The sequence below is a fragment of the Canis aureus genome, chromosome 21 (genome assembly GCF_053574225.1).
Source record: "Canis aureus isolate CA01 chromosome 21, VMU_Caureus_v.1.0, whole genome shotgun sequence".
In the NCBI taxonomy this organism is placed as follows: domain Eukaryota; kingdom Metazoa; phylum Chordata; class Mammalia; order Carnivora; family Canidae; genus Canis; species Canis aureus.
This window is the reverse complement of record NC_135631.1, coordinates 56,273,471-56,301,152: the sequence shown is the minus strand read 5'-3', so window position 1 is coordinate 56,301,152 and position 27,682 is coordinate 56,273,471. Positions and strand designations below refer to the sequence as shown.

General features: G+C 55.1%; 2 protein-coding genes across 9 annotated transcripts in view; one reads left to right on the top strand and one right to left on the bottom strand.

Moving 5' to 3' along the window:
• SUN3 (Sad1 and UNC84 domain containing 3) overlaps positions 1 to 750 on the bottom strand; it is a 36,162-nt gene extending 35,412 nt beyond the window's left edge. For 3 of the 5 annotated variants that reach the window (XM_077864259.1, XM_077864257.1, XM_077864260.1), the window contains exon 1: positions 468 to 748. In XM_077864259.1, the coding sequence (XP_077720385.1) occupies positions 468 to 589 (122 nt within the window). In that variant the 5' untranslated portion in view covers positions 590 to 748. Of the gene's footprint in view, positions 1 to 467 lie in introns of all 5 variants that reach the window. The other 2 variants (XM_077864258.1, XM_077864256.1) reach the window with 2 other exon arrangements.
• An 8,376-nt stretch (positions 751 to 9,126) lies between these two features.
• On the top strand, positions 9,127 to 22,372 carry C21H7orf57 (chromosome 21 C7orf57 homolog). 4 transcript variants are annotated; one of them, XM_077864254.1, is made up of 8 exons: positions 9,127 to 9,251; positions 9,735 to 9,849; positions 13,174 to 13,359; positions 14,738 to 14,846; positions 16,633 to 16,789; positions 19,131 to 19,228; positions 20,764 to 20,939; positions 21,525 to 22,372. In XM_077864254.1, the coding sequence occupies exons 2-8, from the start codon at positions 9,792 to 9,794 to the stop codon at positions 21,569 to 21,571; spliced, it is 831 nt and encodes a 276-aa protein (XP_077720380.1). In that variant the 5' UTR covers positions 9,127 to 9,251; positions 9,735 to 9,791; the 3' UTR covers positions 21,572 to 22,372. The 4 variants fall into 4 exon arrangements, with proteins under 4 accessions (XP_077720380.1, XP_077720379.1, XP_077720378.1 ...); XM_077864253.1 differs by having other exon boundaries at positions 20,722 to 20,939; XM_077864252.1 differs by having other exon boundaries at positions 20,716 to 20,939.
• Positions 22,373 to 27,682: the final 5,310 nt, after the last annotated feature.

The following is a 27,682-nucleotide window of genomic DNA, read 5'->3' as shown; positions in this document are numbered from 1 at the left end:
TAAAAGGTAGCTTCCAGGGCACCTGAGGACTCTGATGGTTAAGCATCTGCCTTCGGGCCAGGTCATGATCTTGGGGTCCTGGGATCGAGCCCCGGGTCGGGCTCCCTGCTCAGTGGGGAGTCTGTGGCTCCTTCTCCCTCTGCAGCTTCCCCTGCTTGTGCACTTCCTCTCAATTAAATGAATAAAATCTTTAAAAATAAATAGTAAAGCATAAAAAGTGGCTTCTGGTCCACAACCCTTGGCCCCCATGGGCTGTGATGAGTGAAAGCATCCCTGGCTGGAAGGAGGACAGCGTGCCGCAGGAAGGCCCGCGATCAAGAGAACCCTGCCAGGAAACTGTTTGGAGATGACTTTCTCTCAAAGGGAGAAGGGCCTGCATTGGGTTGTTTTCCAAGGAAGCAGAGCCCGTGCGGCATCCGGCCGGACAACCTAAGATCCCACGGAAGAGACTGCAGCTTACTACGTACCTGTTGGGGTCGGGGCTTCCGCACTCCAGGAGCGCGACATGCAGACTGGCGCTGCTGCCGGCTTCTTCCGATTGAGCCCGAAAAAGCCTGGCGCCCCTTCTTGGCTTTGGCCTCCCACTCATTTCCCCCCACGAGGCAGCAGAGCTCTGGAAGAGGGGAGAGCAGCCCCTGGCTGGCCGCTACGGTGTGGACAGCATGACCCCACCAGGGTCCAGGGCTGCTCTCTTGGCTCCCCTCCCCGGGGTTCTCCTTCCAGGGAGAAAGCTGCCCCCCGCCCTTCTGTTGCATCACCTCCTGTGACACATCACAATGGCCCAGGCCTTGTCAGGCACCTCTCCACCCACACAGCACTGTCCGTGCTCCCTGGTGACACCCGCTGACCGGCCTGCGTCCTGCCGAGGTCCCCCGGTACCCCTCTCTGCTGCCACAAACCAGCGGTCGGCTGTGTTCCCTGCACAAGGGAATGCCATGGATACAACGGAGACCCCAAACTATCGCTCCCCATCTCTCTCCTGTCCTTTCCTTCCCGTGGGGGCTGCGATCTGGAAATTGATACCCGAAATTCCCGCGTGTTTTTAAATAATTCATCACATAACAGATGTCCATAAATAACACAATATTGGCTACATGCCTTCCACTTAAATGACCTTCCTCAGTTTTCTTTTCTTTTCTTTTCTTTTCTTTTCTTTTCTTTTCTTTTCTTTTCTTTTCTTTCTTTTCTTTTCTTTTTTTTTAAAGATTTTATTTATTTATTCCTGAGAGACTCAGAGAGAGAGGCAGAGACCCAGGCAGGGGAAGAAGCATGCTCCCTGTGGGGAGCCTGACGCAGGACTCGATCCCGGGACCCCGGGGTCACACCCTGAGCTGAAGGCGGTGCTAAACCTCTGAGCCCCCCGCCCCCCCGCCCTGGGCTGCCCAACCTGTTTTCTTCCACTGTCCCGGGACGAGTTAACGCCACCGCACTCACTTTCACTCCTGTGCCCTATTTGATGATATTTTATCATAGACACGTCATGGTCATTTACCAGCTCTTGGATGGACGCACACGGAGGCGGCCTTTAGTGTTTCAGCAACGCAAATAATGGCCAGTGCCCGTTCTGTGCATGTCTCGTGCACACTGTTCACCAGGCCTACACCTAGGAGTGAGTTGATCGGGTGTACAGTCCCCGATGGCAGCTTTGGAGCGTGACCCACGGGGGCGTGGAGCAGGTGGCTGCCTCGCTCTTCCTCTCCATTCCTCTGTGTGTGTGTGCCCAGGTGTGCGGGTGTAAGTCTGTGTGCATGGGTGTGTGCACACTTTCTGTGTGCATGTCTCTATGCATGCATGTCTTTTTTAAAAGATGTTATTTATTTATTTATTTATTTATTTATTTATTTATTTATTTATTATTTATGAGAGACACAGAGAAAGAGGCAGAGACACAGGCAGAGGGAGAAGCAGGCTCCCTGCGGGGAGCCCGGGATCACGACCCGAGCCACCCAGGGATCCCCTGTGTGTGCATGTCTGTGTGTCCCTGTATGTGTGCAGAGTGTGCATGTCCTGTGTGCACTGTGTGCGTGTACGGGCTCGTGTCTGTGTGTCTGTGTATGCAAACACACGTATGTGATGTGCGTGAGTGTGTGTGTGTGTGTGTGTGTGTGAGAATGAGAGAGAGAGAGTTTGGTCTTTTTCCTCTTACAGTTTTTTAACATTTTCTCTCTTTCTTTGGTGTTCTTTGGTTTCACTTCAGTACACCACGTGTGATATCAGTTCTCGTTGTTTCTTCTGTTAGAATCGGCTACTGTATCCCTTGCTCTTTGGGCGCTCATGCATCTCTTTATTTCTGGAATATTTTCCCCCCATCAGTTCTTCAAATGCTGCTTCTTTGCCACGGCCTTTGGGTTCTTGTGATGCCCACCTATGGACGTTGTGAGTTCTTCGGGATTTACTCTCCCTGTAGGTCCACTGCCCCATTCTAGTTGGTGTTTTTGTGAGTATTTTTCCTTCTTTATCTGTGCTCGTTTCAGGGTGAACTCATAAGTGCTACTTTATAATTCACTGATTTACTCTTTGACCCCATGAAGTCCAGATCTATCCCAAGAAATCCCAATGTGTCTCCTATTCTACATCATTGTCCCAAACTCAAGGGGGACAGAATGAAGCACAGGGAAGCGCTGCCGCCGTGCCACACTCTGATCCCAGCTCAGGCTGTCCTCCCTCCCAGCATTGGCACCACTTACTTGTTTTCTCTCTGGGATGCCGTATGCACAGATAGTGACATAGTTATGTAAAATGTGGTTATGAGCAAATATTTATCTGTGTATGTATCTATAAATACACTCATCTCTTCACATTGTGGGATTGGTACCTGACTGTAAACTGTATTTTGCATCTTGCTTTTTTTTCTCTTAAAATATCTATCTTGGAAGTCCTCCCAACTCACCTGGAGGTGACCTTCCCCAGGCTTTCATGGCTGCATGCTATTTTCCATGTGACATTATCTGTTCAACCTGCCTCATACTGATGAGCATTTTTAAAAGATTCTATCTATCATCTATCATCTATCTATCTAGAGCGATAGTGGGGAGGGGCAGGGGCACAGGGAGAGAGAATCCCAAGTGGACTCCACACTGAGCACGGAGCCCAACGCAGGGCTCCATCCCACAACCCTGAGACCATGACCTGAGCTGAAATCAAGAGTTGGAGGCTCCCCCGACTGAGCCCCCCGGGTGCCCCTGTTGAGGGTTTTGATACTGATGACAGCATGCAATAAACACCTGTGAGCTTAGGTTATTCTGCAGCTGCCAATCAAATAGATATTGTATCAGGATTGTATCTCAGGATTCTTTGCTTTTGCCTTCTGGTAGGTGAGTTTGAGCCTTTTCACAACTAACATCCTTGTTCTCCTGGGATCTGCTTTTTTGGTCTACCTGTTTTTGTTTCATTTCTTTCTTCTTTTGCTTGAAAATTTATTTTTTTAAGTCAATATCATTTCTTTATTTCTTTAAGGGTTGTGCACTTATTTTTTAAATAGTTTTTTAAAATATTTATTTATTTATTTATTTATTTATTTATTTATTTATTTATGTGACAGAGAGAGAGACAGAAAGGGGGGTAGGAGGAGAGGGACAAACAGACCCCCACTGAGCATAGAGCCTGACGCAGGCTCGATACCAGGACCCTGAGATTGCAACCTGAACAGAAATCAAGAGTCAGACACTCACCCTACTGAGCCACCCAGGTACTGTATTAGTACAGTACCCAGGTACCCCTGGTGTGTACTTATTTTTAAAACCCTTTCAAACTACAGGACTAATGATAAAATCCAATAATTCATTTCCTGGTACATCACCATCTTGTCCAGGCCTGTTTCCTCGGTGTCCCAGGTTTGGATGGCAGGAGTATCTTGGGCAGGAAAGTCCCTCTTTTTACTCCATTTCCTGTATCTTTATCGTTATTGGTGTGCCATGGCTCCCAGGTTGTAAATTTTTTCTATTAGTGTTTTATCTCTTGTTGTTAGAAGTTTGGAATCAAGAGGTACTGAAGAGCACAACCCTAAATGCCATCTTTTTTTTTTTTTTTTAAGATTTTATTTATTCATTTGAGAGGGAGGGAGAGAGAGAATGAGCATGAGAAAGGGAGCAGCAGAACAAGAGGGAGAAGCAGATTCCCCTCTGAGCAGGGAGACCGACATGGGGCTCGATCCCAGGATCCTGAGATATAACCTGAGTCGAAGGCAGACCCTTCACCCACTGAGCCACCCAAGCACCCCCGAAATGCCATCTTTATGAGAACATATTTTAAATAGCAATATTGTGACAAGGACCTACCTGCAATTGGGTTTCCTTTCTAATTGGCACAGTTAGAAATTGCGGCTGATGCCATCTATACTCGTGATTCCCCTTCCCTGCCTTGCTCTGCTGCGCCCCAAGACACTTCCCCCCGCCGTGGACCCTGCCTGGAGGGTCCCCATTACCAGCTGTCCCTAACTGAGCCAGGAGGGAGAGATGGGTCATCTGTACCAAACGCTGGGGAGCAGGGCAGCCCTAGGTGAAACCGTGGGGGTCCGTGCCTGGGACGCGGCTGGAAGGGATCCCAGGGAGGAACGTGGACCGTCCACGGGGGCAGGTGCCCACCCGCGGGGCCCACGGCATTCAGGCAGAGACACCGGGAAGAGAAGGGCGCCCTGGGAAGAGGACCGCAGGACTAGCCTGTGGGCTACAGGAAAGTAGGCGCGTGCGAGGCCTTGGGGGTTGGGGAGGCAGGACGCATGGGCCGGTACTGCAGGTGCCAGGTGCAGCCTGAGTCCATCCTGCCTCTGCCTGCCAGCAGTCCGGGGAGCCAAGCTGCAGGGCATGCCCTGTGCACCACCCTGTGCTCGAGCCCTCTGGCCTCGCCCAAGCAGGACAGCAGGACAGGCTCACCCTGGAGCCCTCTCCGCTCTCAGCTGTCCCGGGCCAGCCTGGGTTGCTGTGCGGGGCAATGCAGGCTTGCCTAGGCCTTCCTCAGAGCCGTCCCGGCCTCTCCGTGGCACCCCCGCCCAACACCGCGGCCACATTTTGGTGGATTTGTTACAGCAGCGCCCCACTTCTGGTACCAGGTTCCGCTATAATGAGGGTGCAGATGACCTGGGCTTCTGGGCAATAGAAACTCATCGAAGATCTGGGCGTTGGAAGTCTGAGATCCCGGTGCGGGCAGATTCGGGGTCTGGTGAGGGGTGCTCCTGCTTCACGGAGAGCCTTCTTGCTGTGTCCTCACGTGGGGCAAGGGGCGAGGACCTCCGTGGGGCCTCTTCTATGAGGGCATGAATCCCATTCATGACCTGATCACCTCCCACAGGCCCCACCTCCAAATACCATCACATTGGGGACTGGATTTCAACCTTATGGATTGGGGTGGGGGTTGGGAGGGACACACACGTTCTGTCTACAGCTGTCTTCATTGTCACCCTCATGGATGACGTTACCCTCATCATCCTCAGTTATGACCCTTCCCAACTGGAAACTACTTAGCAGGCAGATCCCGTGAAATGCTTGCATGCAAAGCAGGCAAACTGATGTGTTTCCCAAAATGAACGGGGCCCATTCTACCCCCTGGAATGAGGAAAGGCGGTAGAATACTGCATTAATATTTAAAAAAAAAAATTCATCTTGGGACACCTGGGTGACCCTCAGGCGTCTGCCTTCAGGGCTCAGGTCATGATCCCAGGGTCCTGGGACTGAGCCCCATGTCAGCCTCCCTGCTCAGCTGGGGAGTCTGCTTCTCCCTCGCCCTCTGGCCCTGCTTATACGCTCTCTCAAATAAATACATAAAATCTTTTAAAAAATCCTCTCATTTTGGGATATCAAACAAAAATCTTACAACTCTGCTCTAAATACTGGTTTCTGATAGAGTATATAATGATAAAATAATAAATCATATATTTTATTTCTCAAATACAAGTTATTGACTTTGTATTCCTTCCAAACAATACAATGACTTTGGCCTTGTATATAAATTGTTGTATCGCAGGGATTTAATTTAAACCTATCTTTTTTTTAAGTTTTTTTTTTTTTTTTTTTTTTTTAATTCATGAGAGACACACACACAGAGAGAGAGGCAGAGACACAGGCAGAGGGAGAAGCAGGATCCCTGCAGGGAGCCCGACGTGGGTACTCGATCCCAGGACTCCAGGATCACAGCCTGGGCCAAAGGCAGAAGCGCAACTGCTGAGCCACCCAGGGATCCCCAATTTAAACCAATCTAAACTCTTCTGTCACTTAAGTATATTTTGTGTTCACTCTGTTAATTTTTCCAAAATTTTTCCTGTTACATCTCAAGCAAGGTAGCTTGCTTAAATCCATTTTAAAATGTGAAAATTTTCTACCAAAGAAAAAAGAAAAGACTATTATCACTTCAACACCCAATACAGGGTGTGGTAGAAGGTGATGATAGGGACACAAAAAAATCCTGCCTCCCTCTGTGCCCACAGAAGAGGATGGTCTTGTTTTCCCAACTAGGCTAAAAACCCAAACCGTGATGTAATACTGAGATGCTGAAATCTGCATCACAAAGGAAGAGTTTGTCTTTAAATTATTTTTGATTAACATTTTTTAAATATTTATTTATTTATCTTAGGCTGGGAGAGGCAAAGGGAGAAGAGAGAGAGAATCCCAAGCAGATTCCAAGCTGGGCGCAGAGCCTGACGTGCAACTCAATCTCAGGACCCTAAGATCGTGCCCTGAGCCAAAACTAAGAGTTGGACACTTAACCAACTACAGTACTCACCCCTCATTTTAAATTATTATTACTTTTTTAAAAAACCACTCAGTTTAGAAATGTCTCCTGTTGGTGAAGGCCCAGTGTAAAGAGTAAGCCACCTGACAGAGAGGGGGCGGATGGAGTCCTGGGGAGGATGTCTAGGGAAGGGAATCGTACCAGCCCTTTTAGCTGCTCGGGGCTGGATACATAACAAGGATAGACAAAAGCAGAGATGAACATGTGTCCTGGGAGTTGAACTAGATCAGCTTCAGCCAACAACAGGAGTAAACCCAGAGAGACTAGGCAGGCAGGACAAGTTCAAGGGCTTTGAGAAAGCAGAATTTGTACCTAAATGCATTTTTTTTTTCCTTTTCTCAAAATACTCCAGAGCAGGAGCTACCTATTAAGATATAATATATCTAGAATAAGAGGTCTATACGCATGATTTATAATATATAAAACCTTACATATAATAAGATACATGTAATAAATATAGATATGCACATAGAGATGGGCATATGAGATATACGTAGGAGGAGCACCTGGGTGGCTCAGCTGGTCAAGCGCCTGCCTTCGGGTCAAGTCATGATCCTGGGGTCCCGGGACGGAGTCCTGCATGAGCTCCCTGCTCAGCCAGGACTCTGCTCCTTCCTCTCCGTCTGCCCCTCCCCCTGCTCACACACCTGCTCCCTCTCTGTCTCTCTCAAATGAATAAATAAAAAGTCTTAAAAAATGATATATGTATGATAGACATTTTATGTAAACATCTACAAATAAAATCACATAAAATGTGCATAAGTGGGCTTATATGTGAGGACATCTGAATCCTTCTAAACCCTCAGAGCTGTTATGGCACAGAAAGCCCACCTGTGATGAAGCAGAGGAAATGAGATATGCTCATTCTAAGCAGATTATCCTGTGTCGTGTTTTCACCTGTCCTGTGCCCTACCTAAACTCTCATTTGATCTGATGTCTGCAAACACTGCTTTCAAGAGCTCTTCGGAAGTGGAAACTTTCTCCTAAGGGAATGATGAGCAAGAGAAATTCAGTTTTTGAATTATGATATCCATTCCTAGGGAACACTGTCAACTTCTGTGAATTCTTCTCTCTTCTATTAACCCACTTCTGAAACAGAGAAAGATAGTTGCTAGGCCCACTGCAGTTTAGTAGGATCAACTATTCTATTTGTTATTTTAAATGTTTTTAAAAGAATTTGTGTATGTATGTACTTATTAATTTATTTCACAGAAAGACGCAGAGACATAAACAGAGGGAGAAGCAGGCTCCCTGCGGGGAGCACGACCCCTAGATTAGGCCTGGAGTGGAAGGCGACGCTCCATCACACAGCCACCCAGGGCCCCTCATTATTTTAAATTAAAACAAAAAATTAATTCTGGTGTGAGTGATCTCACAGTGCTGAATTCGTCTCAGGTGTATTATGATCAGCTACTCCCAGAACCAACCTTCTCCTGATCCGCAATCCCCTAGGCAGATGAGGCTGTGACCTATGCAAAAGGAGGCCCGTCATTCTTGATGGCCACCCAAGCGCCTCTACACAGTGGGGCCCACACGTGCCAGGGCAGCCCCGAGGAGTCTGCAGGATCCCGGCCCAGAGCCCGGTGAACCGCAGTCAGGGCCGCTCGGTCACTGCAGCCCGGTTCTGGCCACCTGGCTCCGCACCCTCCGCCTGCACCTGTGCAGGTCCCCAACCCAGAGGCCGCAGGTCCGCACTGGGGGCAGGGGGCCCGCAGAAATCTGAACACTTTTCCGCAGAAACACGGCCGAAGGCTTTAAAAAAGTGTTTTTTTAAAGAACCTCCTGAAAACAGAGGGTAAGAGGAAGGACGTTTACATGATCACGTCACTATTGACACACAGTTGGCAAACAGGCCTTTTGCTGCTTTACCGAGCATTTATTCCTCCTCTTTTTACTTATTTATTTTTTCTTAAAGATTTTATGTATTCATGAGACAGAGGGGCAGAGACACAGGCAGGGGGACAGGCAGGCCCCATGCAGGGAGCCCGACGCGGGACTCAATCCCGGGACCCGGGGTCACGCCCTGGGCCGAAGGCGGCGCTAACCGCTGAGCCGCCCGGGCTGCCCTAAAGTTTAGTTTTAAAGTGTTTTGTTTTTCGCAATCTCGGCGCCCAGGGTGGGGCTCGAAGTCACCGCCCAACATCCAGAATCCCCCGTTCCCCCAGCTGAGCCAGCAGCTCCCATTCGCCCTTTTTAAAAACCGCCGTAGATCCAAGGAGCTCGGCGAGCCCGCCCGCCGCTGGTTGTCCTCCGCGGCAACTCCCCGGGTGGGGCCCCTCGGGAGCAGGGCGCCGCCCCCAGCCCCGCCCGCCCCTCGCCCTGATTGGCCGGCCGGCTCCCGCAGGCCTCTCCGATTGGCTGCGGGCGCTCCCGCCGCGTCCACCCATTGGCCGCCCGGCCGTTGCCAGGACGACGCGGGCGCTGCGCTTCCGCCCCCCTGGGAGTGCGGGGTGGGCCGGGCGCCCCGGGCCCGCCGCTGGGAGAGCCGCCTGGGCGCCGCGGCCCCAACCCCGAGACCCCGGCTGCAGGTGAGTGGGCGGGGCCGGCGCGCCCCGGACCTGGACGGCCCGGCCCGAGACTCCCGCCGCCGGATTCCCCGCTGCCCCGGCCGTGTGCCTGCGTGGACGCGCCCGCTGTACCCGGAGTGCGTGTGCCTGCGTGGACGCGCCCGCTGTACCCCGGAGTGTGTGCGCCCGGTCTTGTGCCTGCGTGGACGCGCCCGCTGTACCCGGAGTGCGTGTGCCTGCGCGGACGCCCCCGCTGTACCCCGGAGTGTGTGCGCCCGGTCCGGTGCCTGCGTGGACGCACCCTGTTACACGAATGTGTGTAGGTCCCTACCGTCTACCCAGGATGACCTCTGTCCCCTGCTGTGCACCCGCCTGCCTGGGTGGTGTGTACAGGGCATGGCTGTGCTCCTGCTGTATACCAGCATGCATAGGCCCCTGCTGCATACCCACGTGCTCATGCACGCCTGTCCCCGACCATGAGACGCTCGCTCGCGTGCCTGCCAGGTGGAGGTGGACTGAGAGCCGTGGAAGAGGCCTCACCGGGCCCAGCGCGACCCCAGCATGAGGAACACAAGCAAAGAGCTGCAGGGCGCCGCTGCGAGCCGCTACGCTCCCTGCGGTGAGTGACCTGGGAATGGGGCTGTGCACCCTGACTCTGCAGGCCTGGGGTGGGGTGGGGGGGCAAAGAAAGCAGCTCCTGTACCCCAGGGTCAGAGCCACTTAAAGGGAAACAGGAAGAGAAAAGGAAGAAAAAGAAAAACCAAACACAGCCCAGCCCATCTTCTCTATTTTCTACAAAGGAAAGCAGGCTTCCTACTGCTGACTCCTGTTGGAGGCCGCATGGGAAGCCGTCCTGCGTCCTGGGTAGTCAGACCCTAGGTGAGCCTCAGGCGCTCCCCTGGGTGCAGGCCCGGCCTCTTCCAGCTGCACCCCGCGGCACTCTTGTCCCCGCACCAGCTCAGCCACGCCTGGGGGTTCTAGTGGCTGGACAGGGAACACAGCTGGAGGCCCCTGCGGCCCTGGGCCTTCTCCCCTCCCCTCTGGACGCACAGGGGTCTCCGCGGCTGTGCAGGAAGCTGGCGGGCCCCCCCGGGGCTCACGTCTGCTGAGTGTAAGGAAGCCTGGCCTTTGGTTCCCAGATGAGCTTGGGATCCAGCTAGATGTGGCCACCTCTGGTGACGTGGTGGCTCTGCTGGGACCCGGGTGGGGCAGGGCGGGGAGCTGGCTGCTTCCCCTCCTCACTACAGGCTCTCAGCCTTTTGTGACTGCTGCACGCCTTGGAGGGTGGCCTCCCTGTGTACACGGCCCAAGCGGACACTGCAAGGCCCCGGCACTTTTATACACTAGCGTTTACCCTCAGAACAGCCCGAGGTGGCATCAGTATCCGCGGTTCATTGACGTGCACATTGAAGCCCAGACAGTTTTCGGAGGAAACGTCCTGTGGGGGCTCCTCGGCCCAGACTCTGAAGGCAGGAGCATGGCCATCAGCCCTCGTGAGCCCCTGGGGTCGCTGCCTGCCCCCCTAACCTCTTGCCTCATGGGTAGCAAAGGGAGCTCCTCTCCTGCGGGTGAGGACGCTTGGAGGCCACACCCGGAAACAGAGGACAAGCGCCCGGGTGGCTCAGTCCCGCCAGCACCGGCCTGGCCGCGGGTTTCTGCTGGGGTCGTGATCTCGGGCTGTGAGATGGAATCCTGCATCTGCGTCCACGCTCCGTGGGGAGTCTGCTGCACGCCCCCCCACCCCACCCGCTCAAGCTCTGACAATTAAGTAAATAGATGTTTAAAAAGAGAGAGAAATCCACGTGAGGCCCAGCGCTGCCGATGGAGCCAAACAAGCAGAAGGAGACTGGTCGTCGTAGTGCTGGTAATAATTGCCGTGCGAGTCCTAATAATTCTAGGTGCTGAGGCTACAGGACCGTTCTGGTTCCTTTCGGCCTGCGTGTGTGTGCGTGTGTGCGCACGAGCGCCTTTGCACGCAGCTATCAGTGCCTGGAGTGGAGTTCAGTGCCTGCCTGAGGCTTCCCGTAATGAGAACTGGAAGATATACTGTCCTCTGTGGATTAATTAGTAAGCAAAACACTGAGAGGAAAAATAAAGCAAGAAGTGCACGTCCTCCCTCTAAGAGAGAATATTTGAGTTGAATGTGATCCGAGTAGGAAGCTGCCCGAGCTCTTCCTCCTGTGAACTTCTGCTCCATTCTTAAACCTTTCCTAATACTTATTTTTCATTCTCAAAACTACAAATCTCTATTTAGCTCATTGCTGTCCTTTAGAGCTTCAAATATTTTCTTATGTTGAATATGATTCATTTTTATGCAGTGAACCCAGCGTTAGAAGTAGAAATTGGATGTGTAAGCTTTTCCCTTTGGAGGACAGTTGTTCATGGGATCCTTGTGTGTTACGTACAGTAGTTTTGTTTAAATTCTTATTTTTTTGAGAGTGAGCGAGCGCACGGTGGGGGCGGGGGGCAGAGAGAGAATCGTAAGCAGACTCCAAGCTGAGTACAGAGCCTGATCCCACGACCCTGAGATCATGACCTGAGCCAAAACCAAGAGCCCAACGCTCACCCAACCGAGCCACCCAGGTTGACATAATCTATTCAGCACAGTTTCCCATCACCTGCGGTATTAAAGTCTCCAGGGCAGCAGAACCAACAGCGCGTCTCTCTCTCTATCACCGTCAGCTGTCTGTCTATCACCTGTCTATTAACATCTGTCTGTGGAGAGGTTTATTTTAAGGAAGTGGCTCACACAGTTGTGGAGTTGGGTAAGTCCAAAGCCCGCAGGGCCGGAGACCCAGGGAGGAGCTGATGTTGCCTCGAGAGCCCAAAGGCTATTGGAGGCATTGGAGGCAGCGTTCCCTCCTCCCTGGGCCGGGGTGGGGGGACTTCAGTCTTTTTCTCTTAAGGTCTTCAACTGATTAGATGCGGCCCACCCACGTGATGGACGGTGGTCTGTTTTACTCAGAGTCCACTGATGTAAATGTTGATCTCACCTAAAAATGTCTTCACAGAAGCCCGAGTGTCCCCATCTCTTCCCTCTGGGGACCATAAGTAGACACTGGGTAGTGCGGGTCCCTGGGGTTCTGTATCCACCTCTCATTCCCCACGGAGCCCGGTGGTCACAGAGCGGTCTGCGGGGCTGTCCTGGGTGTCTGCTCTGCCAGCACCGTGGTCCCCTCATTGCCTGGGGCGCCTCTGTCCGTGGGGCTCAGAGCAGGGAGGGGGAGGAAGGGTGGGCAGCAGGTGGCCTTCCCCCTCCCTGGTGGCACCTCCCACTCAGGGCCGCCCACAGAGGTGATGCCCTGCCCCCCCGCCCCATCTGCACCCCTCATGCCCCAGCTCCGTGGGCCCACCGGCGACTGCAGGGGTGCGGCTCCGTGGTCCTGGGCACCTCCTGTGTCCGTGCACCTGTGACCTCTGGCTCAGGGGGTCCCTCCATGGCCTCAAGCACGGGCCGCAGGGGCAGAGGGCTGGGGGCCTCGTCCCGCTGCTGCCAGATGCCGCCGTGCACACCCAGGCCACTGCTTCAGGGCAGACGTTGTGTCTCGGTGTCCTTAGCGTGCCGGGGCAGCAGGTCTGGGCCGGTCCTGCCACACACCCCGCCTGGCCTGCTGCGCTGTGCGTGACCCGGGATTGTGCAGGCACGTGTGCTCCCCGATGTAGCGGAAACGCAGGCTGCTCCCGGGCCCGCGGGGGGGAACATGGGCCACACACAGGGGATTTGGACTCCTGGAGGGGGCCGTGCCCCCGGGGGCAGAGGTGCGGCCGGTGCTCGGGGAGCTGCCCCTCCTGCGGGAGGCCGCTGGCTTGCTGCCGCTGCAGGTGTTCCAAAGGGGCACTTTCTCCCGTGCCCGTGTCCCGTGGGCGCAACCCCGGCCTGGCGTGGCTCGTCGTGGGCAGGGGCGCAGGCCCACCTGAGCGCTCCTCGCTCTCCTCTCTGTAGACTGGTATTACCACCTTCCCGCGAAGCGGTCGGAGAAGCCCGTGGACGCGCCGCCGGCCTCCCAGATCCCAGGCCTCAGTGGCCTGAGGGAGCCTCCCCACGGGCACGTGCCTGGGCCGCGGAGGTACTGGGTGAAAGACACAGACTCGGAGTACGTGAAGCTGGCCAAGCAAGGCGGCCGGCCCGGTAAGCAGCGCCGCCACCCCAGGGCCCCTCGCTGCCTCTGCGAGGAGCTGCCTGTGACGCGGACGTCCCGCCCCAGGCCAGTGGACATCCAGGGTCACGGCACAGCCTGGGATATTGCACCGTCGCAGGGTCACCCGCTCCCAGCCCGCGGTGGGTTGCCGAGGGGCTCGGGCCACCGTCCGCCCCCCGGGGGGTTGTGCCTGCAGCTCCCTGGCCCCTCGGGGTGACCAGCGGGGTCCTGCGTGGCCCTCGTCAGGGCTGTCCTGTGGTGGCGACATAGGCCACAGACGAGATTCAGACGAAGCTGAGGAGCATCCGCCGTGGCCCACAGTTTAAGCGAGGACGTCTTAGGGACGGCCACTGAGGCAGGGGTCCCCCTGGGACGGTGGCCCTAGTGCTGAGGGACGCGAGAGCCACCGCCTGTCCTCCCCTTGTCCTGGCCGCCATCAGTGTCCGTCACGGGTCCCCCTGAGACACTGGGCCTGGGTGTCCAGGAGCCAGGCCACCCCACCCCGCCCGCTCCGTGTCATGCCCAGGACAGGGCCTCCACGTTCCTCCGGCCTCTCCCTGTCCCCCAGCCTCCCGCTAAGGGATCTCACGCTAGATAAGAGGATGGCATCGGGACATCAGTGCTGATGCCATCCAGGCACCGTGACTGTGTAGCACCCGCCTTCCGGAACCTTCCGTCCAAGTTCATGGGGGCAGAGGGGCCACAGGTCTGCGAGAGGTCGCCAAACTGCTCCAAAACAGCAGTGACAGTGACAATGCCCAAGGAGGCAGGGAGAAGGGAGGAAGAAAGCAAGCAGATGTGAGCACGGGGGGAGCTGGGGGATCCCGGCCGTTCTTGCAACTTTTCTCTGGGTCTGAAATGTTTCAAAATCAAACGCAAAACAAAGTGTTAAACATCTACTGATCCTGAGACGTGGGATCTGCTGGCCTGTTAGCAGGCAGGGCCGGCCCCCGGCTTGGAGGAGGCTGTGGCGGGAGGGCCGGAAGCCTCGGAGCGGGCAGGTGGCTCCTGAGCTGGTGGGTCTCAGACACGAAGGAGCCTGTGCTCTGTCCCCCTCGGTGGCTCCAAGCGGAGGCCCTGATGACCACGTCCCCTCGCCCACTCCCCGCTGTGTGAGAACAGTGGCAGCGAGCAGTCGGACATGAGGAGGGTAGCTGAGAGCGCAGCCAGCAGGCACCCCCCTGGGGACCCGAGGAGTTTTGTCCCCTGAATGGTGGACGTCAGCACACGTGGGCGCCAGCTCCGTAGCAGGGCAAGCTCTGGGGACCCCGGGACTGGGCTGACCCCGGGAGAAGTCACAGTCCCCGCTGTGTGGTCACCTGCCTGCTCTTGCGCTGCACGCTCACGCCGTGTCTCTTTGGCTTTGAGATCTGCTGAAACACTTCGTGTCTGGGGCCAAGAAGGGCTCCCCGGTGGCCTACTCCCTGCCAGACTGGTACGTGCACCACAGCAAGCCGCCCACGGCCGAGCAGAGACAGTGAGTATCCCGAGGGACACGGAGAGGGGTGGTACAGCCCTGGGAGCGGCTCAGGGGGGCTGCTCAGGGGGCGCGGCCAACAGGATCCCAGCCGGGGCCAGTGCCAGACCTCTGGGGCTGCCTCGGGGCCTCGGCTTCAAGCTGTGTCCCCTGTGCCCCTATAACCAGCAGCTGGATGCAGGTGCCCTGTGAAGCCAGAAATGCAGGCACTCCCAAGTTCCTGTGGGATGCCACGTCCCCCAGAACGTCTGCAAGGCCTAGAAATTCCCGTGCTTGGGCATGCACGCCCTAGCCTCCAGACCCCTCCCTGGAGGCTTTACAGTGGAGCCTGGGGCAGGAGCCCAGATGTGTGTGAGCTGTCACCCCATGTCCCTGAAGCCTGTGTCTGGGGTCACGTGCCGTTTTGTCCTTGAGGTTCCCGTCCCCCCGGAATCTAAAACTCACACTCGGCCAACACAGCGGAGCTCTGATTTGAGCAAAGCAGAGAGGAGAGGGCCTGCATGTCCCAGGAGGAGCTTCCAGAGACCCCAGGCCCCCGGGGGCCAGCTTACCGCACTGCCTGTCCGTCCCAGAGCCTGTCCCCTACCTGGACACGAGGCCAGGGGTGCCTCTGAGCATCTGCGCAGCCCTGTGCAGCCCAGGAGGCCGCTGCTGCAGGGTGTTGTGGGAAGATCAGGAGGCCCGGCCCCTCCCTGCCTCCGCCTCACACTGCCCACCCGCTGGGCCCCATGGGGGAGCAGAGAGCACTGCTGCCCCTCCCACCCCATGGGTCCCTGTCAACGGTCCAGGCCTCCTGGTGCTCAGAGGGTGTGAAGTGGGGGTTGGTACAGGAGACAGTTTCCTCCAGTGAAAAGTCGGGAGCTGGGAGCTGCGGTGGAAACTGGCCTTCCGTGGAGAGTTCCTGCCCCTTCGGTCTCTGGGGCCTTTCCCAGCCCGTACAGAGCCCGAAATATAGGGGGGTCCAGCTGCTGTCCCTGCGGTGGCTTCTCCTCAGGGGTCCCTAGCCTGCATTCCCAGCCTCTGACCTCTGCTCCCTGGCCTCGCCCCTGGCTTCCTTGGGGGGCCTCCCACCTGCCTCTGTCCTCCCTCTGGGTCAGGGGCAGCGGGAGCCCCTTCTGGCTCTTTGTACTCCCTGCTCTGAGCACTGCACCCCGAGGGCCTCCCTCCCCTCCCCCAGCTGCGGGCCCGCACCTTGCCCAGACCCTGCCCCCTCCGTGCCCCTCACTGCTGCCAGGGTGAAGCCCCAGCCCTTAGCCCTTGGGCAGTGAGGGCGATGGTGACTAGGAGAATGCAGCGGGTGCACATCCCCGCCCCCTGCCCCTGCTCCAGGCCTGAGTGCTTTCCAGTGGAGACAGGAAACCAGGCTGGAAGTTTACATACTACATTAAACATGACCGGTGGGGGCGCCTGGTGGCTTAGTCCACTGAGTGGCGACTCTTGATTTCGGCTCAGGTCCTGATCTCAGGGTCATGGGACGAGCCCAGGGCAGAATCTGCTTGGGATTCTCTCTCTCTCCCTCTGCCCCTTCCCCTACTCACACGCTCCCCCATCTCTCTCTTTCCCTAAAATTAAATAAATAAAATCTTTTTAAAAACTACCTTCAAACAGAAAACAGAAAAAAACGGTAGTGCTATTAAATGATCCTGTGAAATGATAAATGTGAAGGAGGGAAGGGAAAAGAGGAGGGAGGGGGGACGGAGGAGAGAGGGGAGGGAGGGGCAGGGGAGGGAGTGGGGAGGAGGGGGAGGGAGTGGCCTCAGGTGGGCGCTGTGCCCCATCTCTGCAGGATCCCCAACGTTTCCATGCCCGATTACATGGTTTACGAAGAGTTTCACCCCGAGCCGGCCAACGGTAGCTATGAGTCCAGAAGAGGGCCCTTCGACTTTGACGTGAAAACAGTTTGGCAAAGGGAGGCAGAGGAACGCGAGAAGGAGAAGAGAAAGGTGAGTGGCCGCCTGCCCTGCGGGGCTTGCGGCTCCACACGGCTGTCAGCTGTCGCTGTGGCCGCCAAACGGAGAGCAGAACCGCGACACGGCTCTGTATTTTATTTTTTAAAAAGACGTGTTCATTTTAGAGAGAGCCCACGTGTGGGAGGGAGGGGCAGGGAGCCCGACGCGGGCTGCATCGCACCTCCCTGGGATCAGGGCCTGAGCTGAAAACCAGCGGTGGTCGCTCAACCCACTGAGCTACCCAGGCGCCCAGTTCTGTATGCGTGTATGTATGTATTTTTTAAAGATTTTATTTATTCATGAGAGACACAGAGAGGCAGAGACACAGGCAGAGGGAGAAGCAGGCTCCATGCAGGTAGCCTGACGTGGGACTCGATCCCGGGACCCGGGGTCACGCCCTGAGCCAAAGGCAGATGCTCAACCGCTGAGCCCCCCGGGCTGCCCCCAGTTCTGTATTTTAAATTTGAATCGACTAAAGGGCAAGAGGCCATGATAATACTCCGTTTTTTTCCTTTTTATACGTATTGACTCCACCAGGTAAGATGACCTTGTAGAAAGTGAGTTTTAGCTGCTTAATGCTTGTCTAGGGCAGCCTCCGGCATGTGTAGAAAGGACATCCTGTATTTACTCATTATCCATTCCCTAAACCTGTCGTGTCTAACTGAAGATCTCCCTGGAAGACTCCTTATTGATCATAAGGGGAGAGAAGTGATACTTTTCTCCAGTACAAAGCTCCTGGGGGTATTTGACCACCAAGAGCAGCTGGCTCCAGGGTGAGAGGCTTGTTTGGGGATTGGAATTTAATTTAATTTTTATTTTATTTTATTTTATTTTATTTTTTATTTTATTTTATTTTTAAGATTTTATTTATTTATTTCAGATAAAGTGAGCAAGGAAGCACAAGCAGGGGTGTGAGGAGGGGCAGAGGGAGAAGCAGGCTCTCTGCTGAGCAGGGAGCCCGATGCAGGACTTGATCCCAGGACCCTGAGGTCATGACCTGAGCCAAAGGCGGATGCTTGACCCACTGAGCCACCAGGAGCCCTGGGGATTTGTATTTTAAAAGAGAAATTAGGAGCTCGGGGGCCCTCTGCAGTTGGTGGCCTTGTGGTTGGCTATCTCGATTCAGAGGCCTTCCCCGCTGTCCTGGGCTGAGCACTGCCCCCTGGGGCTCCAGCTCGGAGGCCTTGTGAGGCAAACAGTGGTTTTCCCAGCCTGGGTGCCAGTGGGTGCCCGGAACCTCTGCGCCCGACTCCCAGGCTTGGCTTCTCTGTGTCCTGGTTTGAGGAGAAACCCTGGCAGTTTGTCTGCGGACTCACGCAGTTCAACACCACATAGAGTGTTGGTCGTCTCCCATGGGCTGCCCGGTTTTCCTCTGGCTCAGGTTCTGGGTTCGGGTCCTCTGCATGATCCATGAAACACACTGTTTTTAGGATCAGGTCCAGAGTCTTGGTGATACGCTAAGTGCCCAAACATGGAGCGATGAAGGGGTCCTGGGTGTTAACCTCCGCCACCGTGTGCATCTAGGGGACCTTGGAGACACTACATGCTGTCCGAGCCGCGGGTCCAGTGGGGTTTCACAGCCCCTGACCCCCACCGTGTGGGGCCCGATGAGTGTGCGAAGCAAGGAGGCAGGGAGCAAGCGGGTTGTGGTGACGGACACCAGCAGGGTAGCTGGTTGAGCTCCAGGAATAGGGTGCGGGGTGCCAGCCAGGGTTGGGGGGCACCCCGTGGGGAGGGCCTGGCTGTCCCTGCCGTGCTCCCCCTCGTGCCAGACCCAAGCCCGTATTACCGAGGACGGCCGCTCACCCGCGGGGTGCTGGGCTGGAGCGTGCCCCCTTCCCGAAGGGCCTCCTTTCCTCCCTAGAAATGCCTGGGTGCCTCCCCATGTGCTAGCTTTTTTTTTTTTTTTTTTTTTTTTTTTTTTTTTTGCTTTTTGTGGGTTTTCTTTCGTTTTCCTGTAGCATCCCCCCCGACCTACTTTGTTAGGGTGTAGCGCACACGCAGGAAATGCACTTTTTTTTTTTTTTTTTTTTTACCAAGCACTGTTCTCCGGGTTTTGCCGAATGTGTCAGCCACACAGCCGTGAAGGAACAGAGCTGTTCCGTGGGCCCCAAGCCTCCCAGCCTCTGCGCAACCGGGCGGAGCCGCTGCCCTGGGACCCCGGGGGCAGCTGGGACTCTTGCTCAGTGCGTCTTCCTGTGGTTTGGGCCGGGGGAACGATGAGCCTGCCCAAGTGTTCCCGCCCCGTTTGTTTGGTTCCACGGTCGGGGAATGTCCTCTGCCAGCGTCGGGATGCCTGTCCCCCAAACAGGGTTCTGTGTGCTTCTTGCAACAGGTGAGGCTACCAGCCATTAACTCCAAGTACCCAAGCAAAGTGGGGACCCCGCTCGGCCCCAAAGACCCCGAAGGAAGCAGAGTCTCCTTCCCTCCCATGTAAGTCACCTGGGCCGTGCCCACGCCACCTGGGTCAGGTTTGGGTGTGGGCCTCTGCGTCCAGCGTCCCGAGGACAGAGTCCCAGGAATGGCAACACGGCTCTGGGCTGACGGCCTCATGATGCTCTCTTCCTGGGAACACGTTTTGGTGACAGCTCGTTGCTGTCACAGCCCTGTGGCCCAGCCTTGCCCGCCAGCGTGGGGGTCGTGCCCCCGTGGAGCACAGCTGCTCCCCTTCCACGCCTGTGCTGTGTGGGTATGGAACGTCTCCAACAGGCTGCTCCGTCCCGTGAGCCTGTGTCCTGCCTAAGGCCCCCGCCGGGGACCCCGTCCTTACCTTTTAAATTCAGGGCCACCGCCCCACATGTGTGCATGGCCCCATCCGGATGTGTCCTGTCACCAGGGCTTGGACCGTGTGTCCGCAGCCGCTTTTGTCGCTCGGGCTCTACATTCGGGGCTCCGGCACTCGGGGAGTGAAGCCCTGAGATCTTAGCTTCTCTTCACTGTCTCAGAACCCCAGTGAGTGCCAGGAGTTGTGTCACTAACTGTCCCATGAATTCCTCAAACAGGCCCTGGTCTGGGGCAGTGGGGAGCAACGGGTTAGTGAGCACAGCGAATGGGGCAGCAGGTGGGGTTCCCACGCTGCCACTGGGGGAGCAGGGGAGCCAGCAGGCGACCCTTCACAACACAGCAACTCAGGCGTGCCACCTGTGCCACGGTCCTGCTCCCAGGCCTGGGTGCCCCCTCCACGTCAGGGTCCCTGCACCCTGAGCACTCTGCGCCTGCCAACGAGTGGCCCCCGAGTGAGCAACAGACAAAGGCAAAGCAGTGCAGAGAAGCAGCAGATAATCTTCTCTTTAAAGTTTATTTATTGACGTCATCTGCACACCCAGGGGCTCGAACTCACGACCCCGAGGTCACTAGTCGCACGCTCCGTGGAGCGTGATGGAGCCAGCCAGGCACCCCCAGGACAGCTCACCTTTAATGTGGAGGAAGAGCTAGTCGAGAAAAAGGACCATCTGGTAAAGAGATGGTAGCGTCCGGGCAACCCACCACCTCCCAGGGAAGCGGGTGTTTTCCCCAAGAAATGCCACGGTATCCTCTAGTGCGCTCACGCTCACGGGAAAGGTTTTGAAAACAACGGAGCAAGCTCCCACCATGTGCAGGGATGGCTGCGAGTACGTTACCTGGGGCTCCCAGGGGAAGGGGGGCCGCCGCTGGGAGTGCAGCTTGTTGGGGTCCTGAGTTCAAGCCCCACGTTGAGCATACAGATGGCTTCAGTAAATTAATTAATTAAATCAACTTTAAAAATTGGGAAGAGGGACATCGAGATTGAAAGAGAAAGAGAGAGAGAGGAATATCTCTGTTATGTTTTGAGGAACAAGAACGCATCCTGGCTATTACCGGCTCACTCGCTGAGATGTGGTCGGAACTACCGTTAATTGACCTTTGCACTGAAGTTTGACATGAATTTCTCTCTTTTTGAGGCCTAGTCAAAAAGCCAGTTCACCCACAAACTTTTCCAAACTTATCAGCAATGGGTATAAGGACGAGTGGCTGCAGCAGCGAGTGGACGCAGACAAGAGGACCCCGCAGGCCCCCGGGGCGACCCTGCCGGCTCCGTCCCTGCAAGAGCCCGACGGGCGCCAGGGTGCAGAGTCTGACCCCGACCCGGAGGTGCCCGAGGGCGAGGGTGCCGGGGACGTTCAAGGTGAAGTATGCCCCACAGCCCGCGTTCACTGAGGCTCTGTTCCCTGAGATTTCCTGTCTCACCCCGGATCTCACCCCAAGGAATCCAGAGGCCGTGTAAAGTCCTACAGAAGTGAGGGGCTCGCAGCTAGAGGAGGATCAGAAACGTTTCACTCTCCTGTTAATTCCCACAAATAGCTAAAGTCATGATCTCTGTGAGGTTGCATTTTCTTTTCTTTTCTTTTCTTTTCTTTTCTTTTCTTTTCTTTTCTTTTTTTTTTTTAAGATTTTATTTATTCATTTGACAAAGAGAAGCACAAGCAGGGGGAGGAGCAGAGGAAGAGGGAGAAGCAGGGAGCCCGAGGCAGGACTCCATCCCGGGACCCTGAGATCATGACCTGAGCCGAGGCAGACACTTCACCCGCTGAGCCACCTAGGCGTCCCCCCGAGTTACATTTTCATAGAGACTTCAGGACTGGTCCTCGAATATAAGAACAGAAATATGTTCTTTCCGTTACTTAAAATTAATGGGTTAAAAATCTTAATTCGTAAAAAATGTCATCTTTGTATCTCTCTCCAGTAGTCATCTCTTCCCATTGCATTACAGGGGCAAGCACGTCTCCACCGGCCTCCACGCCAGCAGAGCTCAACTGAACCCCACCTGATACGCACCTAGGATCGCTTTCCGACGGCTGAGTAGCATCTGACTACATGACAACTGTATTTAGGAGGCTCCTGCTATATTTTACGAAGATAGATTCTTATGAAATAATTTCTTATCGAGCCGATTTGACATCACTGTTGCAGAGCTGGTCTGAGTCTGAGTGTTGGTGTTGCTTCCTGTGCTTCTCTGGGATGTGAGGCACAGGGTCGCTGGGCGTCTTGCTGGCCTGGGATGTCCCAGGGTCTTGGAACCAGCCACTTCCTCCCAGCCCGTTATCCGACGTCACCAGTTCCTGTGTTAGTCTCCGTTGGTGACATTTTGATTGAAATCAACTATTTAGACTCTTAAAGAAATGCAAAGTCTTTTCCATTATTGGGTCCTGTAATCTTTGTAGAAATAATTTTTTCTGTTTCAAAATAATTTAACTCCAGAATATTGTGACAGTTTATACTAAGAAAAAGATTAATTTATTATGCCTTAAGACTGTAAGCATTTAATGTAAAAGCAAGGTAGCATTTGCCAGTTTAAAACTTTTGCTAATATTTTTTGCATAAATTGAAATTCCTAATATTATACATTTATTATTTTGTATCGTTTAGGTAAAACTGTGTAATTTTAACGTTTAGCTTAGTAGTCTTAACAGAAAATTTAAAATAATCAGACTGAATTTTCTTATTTTATAAATTTTGCTACTATTTATACATAATTAGCATGATAATGTAGTTTTATATTTGTCCATTTAATTAATGAATAAAATAATTTTCAGAAAGCCAGATAAAGTCTCAAGTGTTTTTTTGTTTTTTTTTTTTTTTAAGATTTATCTATTTATTTGTTTGAGAGAGAGAGAGCATAAGCAGGGGAAGCAGCAGAGGCAGGAGCAGACTCCCTACAGGGCAGGGAGCTCGATGTGGGACTTGATCCCAGGACCCTGCGATCATGACCTGGGCTGAAGCAGACGCTTCACTGACTGAGCCACCCCGGAGCCCCTAGATATAAAAATCTTGAACCAAATGTTAGCAGTCAGACAATGTACAGAAAGAACTAGATTCTATTACTAGGCAGGATTTGTCACAGGCGTGCAAGGCTAGTTCAACACCCACGAATCAATGTGTGTAATCCACCAAGGAATACGCTGAAGCAGAAAGATCATAGGATTCCATGAACGGACACAGAGCGTCTGGCAAAATTCAGCACCCACTCACGACAAGAACTCTGAGCAAAGCATGAACTGAGGGCGCTGCCTCTGTTACAGGATTTCTCCCCTTTCGTGACGGTTCTTGGTCACGCTGCTTGGAAGAGGGAAGAGGTAGATGGTGAGGAGAGGTGGGCGGCAAAGTGTATTGAGCCACAACAGTAAAGCAAACCAAGCTCCCGAAAAGGGAGGGGAGCCAGGTGGGTGAATTCCAGTGAGAAGCTACAAGCTGTTTTCTCCTTGTGTCCTCACTGGTGGAGAGAGAGAAGAAGCCAGATCTAGCTCCCACAAGGGCAGGAATCCTAACGCGGGCCCCACCCCCGAGACCTCACCTAACCCTGAAGTCCTCCCAAAGGCCCCACCTTATTAACACCATCAAACTGGGAGTGTGGCTTCAACATATGAATTTAGGGGGACAGGAGACATTTGGTCCATAACACCGAGAATACAGGATTTTCGTGAAACTGAGTTGGTAGGAATGGGGTCCCATTAGAAAGAAGACTCAGAGGAGCCTGACCCAAGTGCGCTCCAAGGACAGAGGCTATGCCAGGATCCAGCTTGATCTATAGGTTTAAGGCAATCCCCATCAAAATCCCAGTATTTTTTTGCAGACACAGACAAGCTTATTCTAAAATTTTTATGGACATGCAGAGGTCTTAGAATGGCTGAAACAATCTTGAAAAAAGAAGAATCAAGTAGGAAAAATCACTCTACCCAATATTAAAGTCTACTGTAGTATTGACAGGCAGGGAGAGACAAAGAGGTGACGAGGACAGAAGAGATCATCCAGAAATGGACCCACACGAATATGCTCACCTAACTTCTGTCAAAGGAGCAAAAGAAATTTAGTGGAGGAACGATGGTCTTTTCAATGCACAAAAGCACAAAAAGCCAAAAACCAGCGTCACCAAACTATCATGCCTAAAAATGGATCATGAATTTAGATGTAGAACATAACACAACAAAACTTTAAAGAACACTTGACGGGACAAGCACTGGCTGTTATACTATATGTTGGCAAATCAAACTCCAATAAAAAAATATATTAAAACTTTAAAGGAAAACATACAGAAAGTCCTCAGGATCCAGGGCAGTGCAAAAATTTTTAGATTTGATGACAAAAGCATGATCTACAAAAGAGAAAATTGATCAACTGGTCTTATCAAAATCAAAAAGAATTTTTCCCTGTGAAAGCTCATATGAAAGGACAAAACAAAAATAAAAGCAAAAACAAGAAAATAAGATACTGACTGGAAGAAAATATCTGCAGCATTTGCCAACAAACGACCTACCCGGCAAAGAGTGTACAAAGAGAATACGCAAAGTACTCGAATCTTCACCAGTCACCAAACAACAACAAAAGCTCCAAAAGATCCACTTAACAAAATTAGGAAAAGACACAAGCCAGCACGACCCCAAAGAGGGTTTCCAAGTGTCACAAGCACATCAAAGGCGCTGACACCATCAGGAACCAGGAAAGTGCAAATTAAAACCGCCACCGGGGATCAGTGCACAATTCTCAGAATGACTAAAATTAAAAAATAAGGATAACATCAAATCCTGGCGAGGTTGTGGAGAGACTGGATTTCACATCCGTCGCTCGCCGGGGTGGAAAGTGTTCCCCCTGCAGGAGGCAACTGGGCGCTTTCCTGGGAGACTAACCGTGTGATCCCGTCGTGCCCAGCGGGCGCTCCGTACTGGCCCCGACACGGTTGCGGCAGCTGCGGCCTCCGCGTGGAAACAGCCGCGGTCCTCCCTGGGGTGGGTGCTCACAGGGCCCTCGGCCTCTCAAGACAACCGCCGGGGTGTGTGTGCAGGAATAGCAGGGCAATGCGATGGCGACAACCAGGCTGGGGGCAAAGCCAGAGGGGAGCCCCGAAAGTAAAGGGGGGCTCTGGAGGAGGCTGGCGAGTCTGGGAGGCTCGTGAAACAGCAGACGGACGCCCTGGGATAAACCAGAGCTCGGGTGGGCTCGCGGGCTGAGGGGCCTGCCTGCCCTGCCAGGCCCGGGGTCAGGGGATGGGGTGTGGTGGGTCCAGGTGGGGCCCCTCCCGCGGGCGGGACCTGTGCGCGGCCCCCTGCTGGCCTTCCCGCTTGGGCTAAGCGAAAGGTCCTTTCCATTCTCAGAGAAGCACCAGCTACGAAGAGCGAAGAGCGGCCGAACCTCCAGGGAACCCTGCTGACTAGACAAGGCCGTCGGGGAAGGTGAGGTACTATTGGTTTCTGTGTCTAAGGCTTTTGTTTTTAATGACACATTTGAGAAGTTGAAGACCAATGAGCGGATGCCAGGTTAGGGATTAGGGGCGGGGATAGTGGAGCGCTAAACACCGACCGACCCTAACCCTTGGTGGTCGGTGAGGCAGCTGCCCCAGCTCAGGGCAGGATCAGGGCCCCGGGGTGCAGCCCATGTCGGGCTCCCTGTTCCCTGGGGAGTCGGCTTCTCTCCTCTGCCCCTCCCCAGCTTGTGCTCTGCTTCTTTCTCAAATGAAAAAATAAAATCTAAAAGAGAGAGAGAGAGAGAGAGAGAGAACTAAACACAACACGAAAACGGGTACTAGAAAACAGGTAATGTGCAGAGTGTCGGGTGTGCCAGTGTCATGCCCCGGGTGCAAACCCTACTCTAGGTCTGTGAAATGTTCCCTCTGGGGGAAACCGAGTAAAGGGCACAGACATCCTTCTGTGTCACTCCTCACGACTTCATCTTTGCCATTCGAGTTGCCGTAATAAACAGACAACCTGGCTCACACACAACAGAAATTTCTGGTGCACATCATGCCCATCTGTACACTGAGCTCAGGTGGGCTCCAGTAACTTCCAGGAAGCCAAGGGCTCTTAGGATTCCCGGATGGAATGGGGGAGAACTGCCGTGGGAGGTAAAGCCATGGGGTTGGGGGGAGAGCCGAGAGCACACAGCCGTTCAGCAGAGGGGAGGGCTGCCGGGCGGGCGCTAGCTTGCCAGCTGAGTTTGGGGTCCCAGGCAGGCAACTCCGGGGGTCCTGGCTTCCCTGCTGAGGAGGCCCCTGTGGAGGAGACTGCACCTGGCAGCAGTGCTCGGACAGTCAAGTGCCAAGAGGAGGGCACGAGTGAGCTGGTGGCGCCCGGGGCCACCTCTCCACGTCCCGCTGGGGGCGACACAGAGGCACCTGCCCCCAACTTGCCAGGCCGGAGGTGCCGCCTTCTCCGTTCGTCCTCCTCCACAACCAAGATGCTGGCTGGGACCCACAATACTGTTCGCTCTTTGAAGCGTCTGCCTCTGTCTGATGCTCTAGGACGCAGGAGAGCCCCTGAGATGGAAGGGGGGCCACTGGCACTGGGACTTGGGGTGTGGGCCCTGGCAGCGACCGAGCCTCAGTTGAAAGCTCTACAGTAACTCTCAGCTCTTCTTGGGAGGAATCCTGTGGAATTAGTCCTCGGTCCAGGTGAGCCAGGCAGGAGTGGGTGACATTATTCTTCTGTGGCCTCTGTGGCGTGACTTCTTGTGTGGGAGGCCACTCACAACACATCTCTGCAGAGGTCCCAGGTCCTGGGTGGGGGAGCTGGCCTGGCTGTGGGGAGGGCCCGCGTGTCCTTGGCATCTCTGCAGGGAGCCAGGCAGGTGGCAGGCTGGTGGGCGGGGGCTTTCAGTGGTGGTTTAGAAACGGCCATGGTTTCTTCTCCAGTCTGTCGCATTTATGAAGTGTCAACTTGACAAATACGTCTTAGGTATTGGATTTCCCAGTTCGTGGGCAGCCTCTTGGAAATGGAAGACAAAGTCCTTCACAAGCCCAAGGGCCTTGGGCCACCCTGGGCACCGCTGTGGAGATGCTCCCCCCCCCCCCCGGGGCTGGATGCCTGTCCGGGGCACCTGCCGGGCAGCGTGGCACCTGTCACTGTCCGGGGCACCTGTCACCTGTCGGGGGCACCTGCCAGGCAGCGCGGGGCAGTCCGTGTGTTGGCTGCTGCCAGGCCCTGCGCTCTGGGCAGGCGGCCCATTGAATGTGTCAGTCGCCTCCGGCCGGCGCGTCCCACTGCCCCCTGTCACTAGCGGGCTCCAAGTACCCCGAGGGGCCCAGAAAAATCAACCCACAGGATGGAGGGACCGCAGCGAGGCGGCCGGCCCCTCCTGATACGCCCCGGCTCGGCCAGGGCTGGTTGCACTGTTATCTCTCCGGAGGTTCCGCGCCCGCCCGGGGCGGGGCTACTGTAGACAGACCCGGACCCCCGCCCCCGCGGTCATCCTGCCTACGCCCCGAAAATAGATTTCCTCCCCACCCGGGGCTGCAGGGGGACCAAGCCTCAGCCCGGGGTGGGGAGTGGAGGGGCAGGGAGGATGGAGGGATGGGGGGATGGGGGGTAGGGAGGATGGGGGATAGGGGGTAGGAGTGTGGGGGGTTGAGGGGATGCAGGGGGTGGGGGGTGGGGGTTTGGGGGTATGCGGGGGGGCGGGGGGATGCAGGGGGTGGGGAAGATGGGAGGTGGGGGTGTGGGGGGGTTGGAGGGATGCGGGGGGTGGGGGGATGCAGGGGGTGGGGGGATCCGGGGGGTGGGGTGCGGGTGGGAGATGCAGGGGGTGGGGGGATGCGGGGTGGGGGTGGGGGATGCAGGGGGTGGGGGGATGCGGGGTGGGGGATGCAGGGGGTGGGGGATGCAGGGGGGTGGGGGTGGGGGTAGGGAGGATGGGAGGTGGGGGTGCCGGTGGGGGTGCGGGAGGTTGGAGGGATGCGGGGTGGGGGTGGGGGATGCAGGGGGTGGGGGGATACAGGGGGGTGGGGGTGGGGGTAGGGAGGATGGGAGGTGGGGGTGCCGGTGGGGGTGCGGGAGGTTGGAGGGATGCGGGGGGGGGGGGGATGCGGGGGGTGGGGTGGGGGATGCAGGGGGTGGGAGATGCGGGGTGGGGGGGATGCGGGCGGTGGGGGGGATGAGGGATTCA